Here is a 13,668-nt window from a genome sequence, read left to right on the forward strand (position 1 = left end):
AATTTTTCGATCCACTTAAGGGTGTGTTTGTTTGGGGATTTGAATTTTGAGTTGGGATTTGAATAGTAAAAATTTTGAATTTGAATAGTTGTATAATGTGATATAAACAGGTGTTGATGCGATGTTTTGAATGTAAAATTGATTTTTAGTATAATATAAAAAATGAAAAATAGGTGTTTTATTTGATATTTTTGGGGAAAAAAATGGGATGAATAGTAGAAATCTAATCCAATCCACCAAACAAACACACCCTTAGGAAATATACATTTTGTCATTTTGATTGTGCAAACAGAAAATATTTATTTTTATTTTTTCTCGTACGAATATTACAAATAGAATACAACGTAAGCATACTGTTATGAAATCCACACATTCAAACAAAATTTATATAGACAGAGATAGGCCGGCAGTAGTTTTGTACTTTTGTCTTTGTTCAAAGTTTTTAAATTAAAATTAAAAAATATTTATACTGATATTTTTAAAAATTATATTGCAATAAAAAAATATATATATATACAATATGAATATTATTTTATAGAGAATAAAATTTTATATGATACAAGTAAATAAAAAGAATACGTCTATTTGTTTATAATTAACATAAACTAAATTATAAAAGATGTGAAGTTTTAAAGGTAGATAAAAATATTTATTTTTGAGAAGAGAAATAGAAATAAAGGGGTTTTGAATGGTCTTACATGACCTATGATATTATATATGTTATGTAGTTAATTTATATTTGTTAAGTATATTTTGATTTAGTAACTTTTATCAAAAAATAGAAAATTGTGAATTGTTATTGGACATACAAAAATAAAAAAATATGTCAATGAAGTTGGGACCTAGAAAATATTAAATATTAATTGGTTTTATTTTTTGATTGTACGATTCTCTATAAATACCGTAAAAAAGTAACATATATATTAACATAATATATATTATATTCATTCATAAACAATTAATAATTCAATACAATATATTATTTTTTATATTATCGACATCAATTTCATGTCTAACATAAATAATTAATTTATCTGAAAATACAAAGTAAACACACTAGATAGTTTTTGTCTAAAGAGAATAATTAAAAACAAATAAAATTTAAAAGACCAAAAAAATTATTTATCATTGGTTGACTCCATTATATTGTAAATAATACTCCGTCCGTCACATATCTATATATCCATTTATTTTTTGCACGGAGTTTTAGAAATATTAGTATTATATTAGAATAAAGTAGAAATAAAGGTAAAAAAACTAAATTAACCCTATTAGTATTGTATGATATAAATGTAATGACATTTGTGTAATATATTGTAAATTGGAAGGGTACTTATAATGTTAAATAGACAGTACAATTACTAAAAAAATAAAATGGATACTTTATTATGGTACGGATTAAAATAAAAAAATAGATAGATTGTTAAAGGATTGAGGGAGTAATTGAATTAAAAAAAAAAAAAAAAAAAAAACCTTTTGCGACCAATGTATATTTAATATTTTGAGAGATGGTAGGAAGGCATGAGATTAAGTCAGCATACACGCGACCAAAATTTGAGATTATTTTATAAGTTGCAATAATTCAGATTTATATATACTCCTACAAATAAACATATAATTTTTTTTTTATCAATTTAAATAGTTTATTTGGAGTTTCATAATAAAAAAATAATAATAATAATTTATTAATTAATAACAATATGTAAGATAAATTCGATATTTTCACTTTTTATATTTTATATATAAATTAATTATATGTATATATATTTGTAATTTATATAAAATATAAAATATATATTTTAAATAAAATTGACAAATAATTTAAATAATACATTCTGGTAGAACGAACAAAAATTACATATTTATATAAGTAAGACCCGCAATGATAGTAACTCTTTATTGCTTTTAATATTTATTTTGAAAAAAATAAAAAATATATATATATGTATATATTTGTGGGTAACAACACAAGTTGGCGTGGCAAAAGCGACGTCGTATTATTATAGTTGTGTGTTGCAATGCAATGCCCACTATTCCTTTACTATTTTGGTTGGTCGGTTATTTGTATATATTTATTTTAGCATATGACTAGTGTTAGGTCTATTTAAGGGCGTGTTTGTTTGAGATTTAGATTTTGAGTTGGGATTTGAATAGTAAAAATTTTGAATTTGAATAGTTGTATGATGTGATATAAATAAGTGTTGATGTGATATTTTTAATGTAAAATTGATTTTTAGTATAATATAAAAAATGAAAAATAAGTGTTTGATTTAATATTTTTGAAAAAAAAAATGGGATAAAATAGTGTATTTAAAATCCAATCTTCCAAACAAACACACTATTTTTTTATATTTCTCTATTAGTAAAAGTTTATGTAATTTTTTAGTTTGATTTTTATTTTTTAATATAATTTCTGTGATAATATATTTTTATAAAATCATTGTTAATACATCAAGAAAAAAAAAAATTAAAATCAAACTCTACAAGGATAAGTTTTATGTTTGTATGATAGGGCACAAACTCTAAAAGAGAAGTCTTTTAATAAAAATAAAATTTATATAAAGATTAAATTTTTTTTGAAAAAAAAAATATTAAATAATAAGTTTAATAGATAGTATATGTGCGATTTAATGATATTTGCAAAAGTGTCATTAGCTCCATTTTCGTTTTTTTAAGATGAAATGATTTTTTGTGTGTAGTATATAAAATTGTATAAATAATATAAAATATATTATTTTAGATTGAATATTTGACAATGATTTTTTAATTTTTTATAATGAATATTTGAATTTTTTTTTTTTTTTTTACTTTTGTGACTTTTGTATTAAATATTTTATATTTTTATTCTTATTTTATAAGAACTGCAATTAAAAAATAATGTTAGAAAGAACTGAGCGATTATGTATTAAAATGTGATAATATTTAAGTAGATATAAGATAATTTAAAGTATCCAAACATAATTAAACAATACTCCATAAGCTTTGCTCATTTATTTTTGTACACTTCGTATTTTTTATATTAGATATAAAAAAATATATATATCGATAATATAAAAATAATTATATATATATTATATTATGTAATATTCATTTAAATTCACATCACTAAACAAAATAATAGGTGAACACACCTTTTATTTTGCATTATTTATCGAACCTTCTCTCTAAAAACTATATTATCTATTCATCGTTAGTTTTAAATTTAAAGTACTATATAAATAGATACTTCATTCATCAGTCAAATTTATTCTCATTTTTCTTTTTAGTCCATCAACTAAATTTATCTCATTACTAATTTTGGCAAAATTAACAAATACCACTAACTTTATTACATTTTTTTTTTCATTTACTTTACCTTTTAACTAAATTTTCAAAAATATCCTCAACTACCTATCACTTTTTCAATTAAATATTTTTTTCTTTTTAATTCTCGTGTCGAGCTCAAATAAACTAATTTAATGGACGGATAGAGTATTTTATATTATACATATCACATCTAACATATAATTATCATTCTCAATTATATTTATATTTAAGCATATTTAAACATAACACAAAACCTCCAAATATATCAAACTAATCCATAATATTTCCAAATTAGCATTTTTCACAAAAAGATGACTCAAAGAGACTAACAAATTAAGGTTTGTAAAATTTAATTCCATCATTTTTTATTGGATTAAAATAACAATCGATCCATTGACTTCACTTTAAATCTTTTTTTATAGGACGATCAATATTTTTTAAATTTGGGGTTTCAATTTTTAAGTTAGGATTTTAATAGTAAAATTTTGAATTATTAAAATAGTTGTATGATGTGATATAAATAGATGTTGCCGTTATATTTTAAATGTAAAATTAATTTTTAGTATAATATAAAAAATATATATGTGTGTTTTTTATTTGATATTTTTAGGGAAAAAAAATTATGAATATAAATTTTTTGAGAAAATCTCCCAAACAAAAGCACCGTAGAGTATTCGAAATGTTTCCTTCAATATTTTACTAATTTTTTTATTAATATAAAAAAAATCAATAAATATTTTTTTATTACAATTTACGAATTGCAAATATTGCTATATTTATTTGTCATTGTATGAATTTTTATGTATAACAATTTGTGTGCCTGTCAATTAATTACTGTACAGTGGGATAATTGCCTACACCAATTATTTCGGTATATAAACCTTATGTAAGGAATTCAACTCTGTAATAAGCATTCGTATACAACAAATACAAATAAATTATGCTTCAAAAAAAAATAAATAAATAAATTTTCAAGGATTGTGTTTATATTATGGCAATAAAATATTTCTTATGTTCCATATGAAAATATTCATTTTGATTTTTATAATTATTAAAAAAATAATTATATTTTATTGATCAATGGAAATGTGTAAGGTGATTTTGACATTTTTATAATAATATATTTGTAAATTTATATAAAAATTAAAGATATTTTAATATTACTGTATAATTATTTTAAATATAATAAAACATTACTTTTAAGTGAAATAATTAAAATCATTAAAAATATAGTTTCAGTTGAAATAGAAAAAATATAATATAAACTCAATATATTTCTAAGGGTAATCTCTGTTGTATAGATAGTTGCTACCATTTTTTTTTCTTCTCGAAGTAAGAATGTGGAATTATGGTGTGAAAAGTAAGGTTCTATTTATAAATCAGCGGGTGTGTTCTTTTTGTTTTTTAAATCAATGCATTTTTTTTTAGAAAAAATAATATTTCTTTCGTCCAGAGCTATAGTCTGGGTTGAATTTGACACGAAATTTAAAAAATGTTGATATTACATTAGTAGTGGGTAAAAAGTACGGATGAAAAATCTTTTTGCCATTGTGAGTGTATTAGTGTAAAAAGTAGTGACAATTGTGTAATAATAATGAAAAAGTAAAAGTAGTTTTATAGTGATATGGTTATTTATAAAAATGAGACTATTGTTTTGGGACGAACAAAAATAGTAAATAGGACTATTGTATATGTTTGTTTGGGGTTTTGAATTTTGAGTTGGGATTTGAATAATAAAAATTTTGAATTTGAATAATTGTATGATGTGATGATATAAATAGATGTTGATGTGATGTTTTGAATGTAAAATTGATTTTTAGTATAATATAAATAAAAAAAAAAGGTGTTTGATTTGATATTTTTTGGGGAAAAAAATTGGATGAATAGTGTATTTAAAATCCAATCCCTCAAACAAACACACCCATACATTCATTATTTTTATATTATCTACACAATTTTTTATAAATCACATAAAAAAATATCTTTTAAAATTATTTCAATTTTAAAAATTTTTAAAATAGTAAAAAATTCATGGGTTTTTTTTTGTGGTTTTAAATTGATCTAAAATAAAATATTGATTTGAATTTTTGCTTAAATAATATTTTGATACGATATTTTATGAAAAAAAAATAATACTGTATTTTTATTTAAAACTGTGTAAAATAAATAGTATTGATTTAATTTGAAATTTAAAAATACAAAACCCATTTATTTGTATGAAATATTATAATAAGATCAGCATAATATTTTTATACTATATTATTGTTATAATATTATTTTTTCCACACATATATTCTGTAGAATTATGAGAATCCAATCATATATAAGAAGGATTTTTAACTGTAATCAAATTATGGCTTGTTTATTTGAAGTTTACTTTTGTATTGCGATTTAATTTTTAACTTAAATAATAATTTGAATATAATATTTTATACCGAAAAGAAAAATAAAAAATAAAAAATATCTCTGCATCCCATGTAAATTGTCTGATAAAATATAATTAGTAAGTAATTAAAAAATATAATAATAAAAATAATTATAAATTAAATTTAAAATAAATAAATATTTAATTAATATTTAAAAAATTAGTTGTGAATTTTAAAATACGATTAAAATATATAATTATAAATGATAAATTATGTGAAATAAATTAAAATAAAAAATATAAATATTTTATATGAGACGAATGTATATTTTTATAGAAAACTGTGATATTGCATAATAAACCGATCAAACCAAACTTAACTAAGCCTAGCCCAAACGATCAGTTCTCTTTGGATGTTTATTATTATTATTATTATTTTGTTTAAATAATGTAGTAGTTGATTGTGATATTTTCGTAAAAAACTTAACAGTTGTATTATTTTAATATTAAAGAAATTTTAGAATATTTTGTTGTTAGTTATGAGAAGTGTGAAAAATATCGTTATAGTATTTTATTAGTGTATAAAAGATTTTGATTTTATGTATAAAATGATATTATGTGTAATAATATATTTGTAATTTTAGTAAAAGTTGAAGAGTATTTTGATATTAGTATATGATTATTTTTTCTAAAATAAAAAAATAATACTTTTAAGTGAAAAAAAATACTTTGAATTGAGTCAGATGAAAATGATAAAAAAAAATTACTTTAAATTTAAACGGAAAGAATAATATTTTTTATTAAAAAGAATATGTGTTGGAAATGACAAAAAATAAAGTCAAAATAAAAATAGAAAAAGAAAAGAGAATAAAAGCTTTAAATTTTACCATTTTTTTTTTTTATATTTTCAAAACAATTTTATAGCAGCTTTAAAATAATTCTAAGGGTTGTGAGAAGTATTTATTTATATCATCTATAGTTGACTAGAAATTAAAATGAAAATTAAAGAGCTGTTTGGCCAAACAAATTCAACAACTAATTGCTCTTTTGTTTTATGGATGTACTTATTCTAATTTTGATTTTCTGATTTATAAACTTATGGGGTTAGATACACTATAGTTTATTTGGAGCTTAGTTTTAGTTATTATTATTATTATTATTATTATTATTATTATTAAAAATAAACTTTAAAAAAGAGAGAGAGAGAGAGAAAGATTGTATTTTTACCTTATATCTATAGTAGCCTACCTAATTAAATTTATTTGTGATTTATTTAATTTAGTACAATTGAAATATTGACATTGAGCACATACCAATACCATGCCTTTATTATTCTAATTAAATATGATACTATATAATTAAATATTCCATCTGTTCCGGTCCACTTGGAATTTTGTAGTAGATTAATAAATAATATTGTTTTATTAGTGAGGTGAAGTGTGTAGAAAATTTTGGCATTTTTCTTATTTGATTTTATATAAATAATAATAATAATCATACGTGTATGTTCGTAATTTAGGTAATAATTTAGGGTATTTTAGTATTAGTGTATGATTATTTTTACTCAAAATAAAAAAATAGATATTTTAAAGTGGAATGAACGAAAATGGTTAAAAAAATATTCTGAATCTGAGTTGGAACTGAGCGAATATAAAATATAAATACTTTCTAAAAAATTACATTCAAATTTTTTTATGAGAGAAAAATACACATCTTAGTGAGGTAAAGAAAAGAGACAAATAGTGCAATGGATTTTATCTATTGATGCAAAATTAATTAAGTAATTAATTAATTAATGTGGTGGTCTACCAAAAGCATCGCAAGAAGCGAGTGAGGAAATGGAACAAGAAATTGTGGGGCAGGGCGAGCTCGTGCTGTACGAATCGATCAAGATTAAGGTTCCGAGGAAGAAGATCGCTGTAATACAGCACCGTCGTCACCGTCGCCGCCGGCTGCGCCACCAGCCGCCCCATCGTCGCCGCCACCGACTGCGCCATCGCCGCCACCACCCGCTGCAATTAATTAATTATATATATATATATTTCATTTTCCAAAATTAATGTATCTATCTATTTATAAAATTGACTGAAATTGGACACACATACCATTGATATATAGCCTTTCAAATTAATTAACAAGAGCCTCCCTCTCTCTCTCCCTATATGTGTGTGTATATATATATATATATGTATGTATAAGAGTGAATGGGGAGTGATGGATGAGTGTGGAGAAAGACAAATGGGGTGGGTAATGTGATCTGGCAATGTTGTTGACGAAGCATATACATACATACATATATATATATATATAGAGAGAGAGAGAGAGAGGTGAATTGGAGAGTGTGTGTGTATGTGGTGATAAAAACAAAGGGAAAAGTGATGGTGGGAAGTGGTTTTCATCACAATTCCATCTAATTAACAAGGAAAACATTGGGCGTATTATTATTCTTTTTCTTTTTTTTTTTATATTTTTTTATCACGTTGGAACCAGAAACAGCTACCCGAAAGTGCGCATTGGTAAACTCCCGATTGAACCTAATACCCTGCAAATCATGTTCGACGAAAAAATCACATTAGGCGACCATGTGTGGCAAGTGACATGAGGCGTCAGGTTTGAACTGTAATTTCACGATCACAAGTCCAACCCCTATGGCACGAGAGAGAGAGAGAGAGAGAGAGAGAGAGGGAGAAAGAGGAGAGAGGGGTAAATGTCGTCCTCGAACATATCGAAGAAGCAGATTATATATATATATATATATTGAATGTATGTATTGATTCAGGTGGTGTTGTAGGAGTATGAGTGGAGATGGCGATGGCCGAGTCTGCAATCAAACTTAATTACAATGCAGCATATATATATATATATATATATAGTTTAATTAAATTTATGGTCCACACAGACATAAAACCAGCACATCTATGCATTAATGTCTAGGGATGTAAAAACATTGAAATACCGTACCCAAAAAATATAGAAAATATCAGTACAATAATATTATGTAAATTAAAATTTTTAGTATATGCCAAAAAAAATTATCGTATATCATTTTAGTATTCAGTATACTGAATGTTCAATATGATATCGATATGAAAAATAGCTTACCAAAATTTTAGTATAATATACAATATGATTTTCGATATACGGTATCGAATCGCCGTGTTAATGCACTACCCTGCTCTCTCTCTAACCTGCGCCAACTTAATTCAACATGTATATACATAGAGTAAAAATTAATCATATGTACTTTAAAGCTCTCTTTCGATTTTTAATTTTTTTTCAAATACTCTCAATGATGTGTATAATATTAGATTAAATGTACAAAATGAAAATAAATAAATAAATAAAATAACAAGCTTGTTCTTTTAGTATTTTAAATTAAAATCAATATTATTCATCTTGTACAAATTTCAATCAAAATAATTTTTTTTTCTCCCGCAAAATATTATATAAAAATACTATTTAAATAAAGATCCAAGTGTATTTTAAATTAATATCAAAATCACAACTAAACAAATTCAAAATAATTGAAAAAATAAAAATGAATGTTGGGCCTCTCATGGAGGCTTTCACTAGGCTTTTGGAGTAGCCTTCTATTATTGGGCTTTGTTTGGGATGTCATTAACAAGCCCGCAAGGGGAAGGCAAATGTTTGCTAATAAATATTTACATTGGCTACATGGTAAATATATATGTACATATTTTTTTATTTAAGTGATATGATTTTATAGGATTTTACTATTTTATTCTTTTTTATTTGCGATAATATTATAAATTATATTCAAATGAGAAAAAAAATAAAACTTACATACCATGAAAATTACAAAAAACTTGAAATATTTTAAATTAAATATAATAGCAAAACATTTAGAAGGGGAAAGTAGAGTTATTATTATGACATTTTTGTATTTTTTTTCATCGTTCGGAGATAATGAAAATATTTTTTTAGTATTGTTGGGCTCAAGAAAGAATTGGTGGATAGGCCCAAATAATTGGCGGCCCAAAGTTAAAAGATGAATCTTAAGGAGAACAACCCCAGGCCCAAGCAGAGTTTGGAGGTCCGATTGAGTTGCGTACAAAACCGTTGTCTTGTGGAAATGAATGGATACAGTGAAAGCTCGAGGGTATATGATAAACATTTAGTTGTGTTATTTTGTGAATTTTACGAGAAATTTTTATTATATTATAAATTTATTTTATATTCAAAATATTACATCATTTTTTTATTTATATCGCATCAAATAATTATTCAAATTCAATTTTTTACTATTTAAAAATTCAAACTCAAAAACTAAAATTCACGAACAAACACACCAACGTCCACTATTGAGAATTTTTTTATTTTTTTATTTTTTTTTCAGTTTTCTTGTATTACTTTTTGTTGTTTTTTTGTTGGCCGAACGAAAAATATCTATTTTTTAAAATAGATATGAACTCCACTATGTATTACAAATATCTATATATTTATACTTATTTATATTAATATTCTCACAATATTTTACACATAATTGAATTAAAATTGTCTTTACATATAAAACAATCACTAGCTATCATTCATATACAATATTCTTCGTTAAACTCTATACAAAAAGTAAATTTATATTTATAAAGTGGATAGAAGGACTATAATATTTAATATATATATATATTTAATTTATTTTTTTCAGAACAATTTAATAATAAATAGTATCTCTTTCTCATCGAAAATTATACTAATGTGATTGAACACGAGTTTTAATAAAAACGAATAAAAAAATAGTACTTTCTACGTCCCCAATCAAATATCTGGAAACAGTATTTTAGGTAATGTAGACCAGTAAATTATTAATAATAATTTATGATATTATTTGTTTATATAAGTAATTTATTGGTATTTTATATATTTTTAACATTAGATCTCAATAATATATATAATATATTACCATTTTTATATAAAATAAAGTTTTATATTATACAAATAAATAAAATAAAAAGTATTTAGTTATTCATAATTAATTTAAAATTAATTTTATAAAAAATAAAAATTAAATATAAATAAAAATATTTGTTTATAAAAAGAGAGATAAATAATGGAGAATTATATACTGTTGTTAAACTGATGTAGCTAAGGGTGTGCACGTAATTCCAATATTTGAATTCAGTTTTTTTTTTAAAAAAAAAAAAAAAAAATTCAAAAATTCCTATCAAATTGAATTTTAAACTCATAATTTTCAATTTCAAATTCTCAATTCGAAATTAATTTCAATTTAGTATTTATAGAATTGATTGAATTCAATATAAATATAATAAATTTAAATTGTGATAATTTAAATTTATTAATTTATTTAAAATCTTATGGTAATATAATTGAATATAAATAAAATAAATAATATAAAATTATAAAATTTTTATGTTTGATGAATTGGGTGCTATATATATATATTTTTTTTTCAAAAAATATATTTATATATAATATTAAATAAAATAATTATTGAAATTCAAAATCGGTGAATCTGAATTAAAAAATAGTAACACCATACTTGAATTAATTTAAAAAATATTGAATTCAGCGCATCCAAATATTGTTCGAATTATCAAATTACCAAATTTGAATTTTCAAATTTAAATTCAGTTGGTAAATAAAGAAATTCTATAGTTTTGCACACCTCTACATATAGCTTTCTAAAATTAGGGTTTATGCTTCAATAAAAACTCCTAAAAAAACAAAGAAAGAAAGAAGAAGAGGTCTTATAAAATATTTTACTTGACTGTTTCAGTTTGATTGATCTAACAATTAAATTTTTTAAAATAAATTAATTGTCAGATACCTTCTAAATTATTTTCTAGTACAAAGCTATATCGTGAATAAAGGTAAGTTCATAAAATTCAAAACTTAATTTTAAAATATATAACTAAGACGATTACTTTATATACAGGTTACTATATAGTATGTGTTTCAATCTATATTCTTCCAAATTACCATATTCTTAACACATTTTCCTTTCAAAATATTTATATTGAAAAAAATCTTTCACTAAATATTAAACTTAAAATCCTTCCATCCTTATAAAAAAACAAATAATAAACAAGTACTGATTATTTAGTGTAGTATTCTGTGAAAAAAAAGTATATTTAACATAATATTTTAGAAATAAAAAATAAAAAATAAAAAAGAACCTTAAATGAATAGCTTACAAAAGAATCATTTGAGTGGGTTGGGTATGTAAATCAAAATTTGAAACAACTTCCCTACTGGATTGTCTTTGCATCACTATTCACATGTGGAAGAATATAATTGCTTTTAGATATGCAATGGTGACCTTTTAATAAATTATGCCCAATTCTTCCTCATAATGGCAACAAATATTTTTTTTTTTTAAAAAAAAGGATTTTACAACTCTCATTTCTATGTTTTTACTTAAACAATTGCACTTTATCAAACTTTTTACCATAGACATTTTCTCATTTACTTTTTCTATTTTCAGAATTTCAAGAACAGAAACTATAGAAGCATTTGATTGAAGTCTTGATGATTGGCTAAGGTGATGTTAGAAAGGGGCAAGAAATTCTTGGGAGGCGATTTCAGAGAGGTTTAAGCAAACCCGTGATGATGAATTTGCTCAAACTATGGGGATTGAAATTGGGAAAACTGATTGCTAATAATTGATATGATGAACTGAAGCTTCAATGTTGCAAAAAAAAAAAGAAGCTGAATCTAGGTATGCTGTAAAACAATAATTTAATTCGATCAAACATTTGCAGGAGAGTGTGTTGATGTTACCTGTAATTCTGTAGTTTGATTGCTTTCTAGATTCTTCCTCTTGTTCCTCCTCTCGCGTTTGATCTCGCCATAGAAGTAGGAAGTGAATCCCCATAGACAGAGGAACAGAGAGATGCCTTTCTCCGCTTGGAACGACTCGTGGTAGAACAGCACGGCGAGGAGCTCCGTCGTCGGAAGCAGAGCATGGATGATAATGGCGGATAGCAACGAGGATGCGTAGAAGATCACTCCGATGGCGCCGAGGTAAAAGCACTGCCACATTACGCCATTGCAGAGCACCACGAGGATGTACATGGTTGAACCTAGGGCATACGCCTCCGCCTCCTTCGGAATCGCCTATTGAATTTGAAATTGAGAGGAGGAACGGTCGATTGGGGATGAGTTAGGTCAAAATTGGGGGAAATTGGAAGAAATTGAGGGTTTCAGTACCTGGAAATCGTGGTTGATGAGCATTCCGATTGTGCAGAAAACTGTGGCGGAGAAGTTTGTTACCAATTGGATCTCGAGGACGAGCGTATAGGTGATTTGTTGGTTTGCCTTTAAATAGGTGAGCTCCATTAATGGCAGAATCACGCCGTACAGGAAGGCGCCCATAACCGTCATGAAGAACCCTAGCAGATACTCCTTGGACGATTCGCCCTTAGGTCGGTCGCTGTCGGAGTGAATCGCGAGGACGACGGCGCCGACGAGGAGCGTGACAATGGCGTTGATCGAGTACGGCGTGAATTTGTGCTTCACGAACAGGTAAGCGAACACGGCGGTGAACGCCAACTGCGACGCCACTATCACGGCGGAGGTCGACAGCGGAAGCTTCGCGACGCCGAAGGCGTATAAATAGTCGACCATGCCGGTGAGAATTCCGATGACCACCGACGCGCCGAACACGCGCCGCTTCATGAAGAAAATCTTCGGCGGCGTCGCCGCCTGCCGGAGGCGGCGGAAGTAGGCGATTGTTAGGGGGATTAGGATGACCGGCCAGCCGCCGGTCTCCAGCCAGGCGGAGAACCACACGCGCTTGCCGCCATGGATGAAGTAGAGGCGCATCACCAGCGGACCGCCGCAGTTGCCGACGGCGAGAATCAGGCCGTTGATGATTAAACAGATCCGTTTCACGGCGGCGCTGTCCATCGGCGGCGGATCTTTTTCCTGACCTTTTTGCGGTTCTCGCAGCCAAAATTAATTTGATTTAATTTTAATTTTGATTTTGATTTTTTTTTCTTATGTGGTGCAGATTATCTTTT

At 25.5% G+C, this 13,668-nt stretch overlaps 1 protein-coding gene across 1 annotated transcript; it reads right to left on the reverse strand.

Moving 5' to 3' along the window:
- Nucleotides 1-12,280: 12,280 nt before the first annotated feature.
- Nucleotides 12,281-13,668, reverse strand: LOC127254948 (purine permease 3-like). The gene is made up of 2 exons (XM_051280314.1): nt 12,857-13,668; nt 12,281-12,763 (listed from the first exon to the last, which is right to left on the reverse strand). Exons 1-2 carry the CDS (start codon nt 13,553-13,555, stop codon nt 12,395-12,397), a joined length of 1,068 nt encoding a protein of 355 aa, XP_051136271.1. The 5' UTR covers nt 13,556-13,668; the 3' UTR covers nt 12,281-12,394.

This window comes from Andrographis paniculata, unplaced genomic scaffold, assembly GCF_009805555.1.
Source record: "Andrographis paniculata isolate CXL003 unplaced genomic scaffold, ASM980555v1 Contig52END, whole genome shotgun sequence".
NCBI classification, from domain to species: Eukaryota; Viridiplantae; Streptophyta; class Magnoliopsida; order Lamiales; family Acanthaceae; genus Andrographis; species Andrographis paniculata.

Coding starts and splice junctions, on each gene's coding strand:
- LOC127254948 (XM_051280314.1), bottom strand. CDS start 13,555: ATGGACAGCGCCGCCGTGAAACGGATCTGTTTAATCATCAACGGCCTG. Junction 12,764..12,856: donor TCATCAACCACGATTTCCAG/GTACTGAAACCC, acceptor CAAATTCAATAG/GCGATTCCGAAGGAGGCGGA.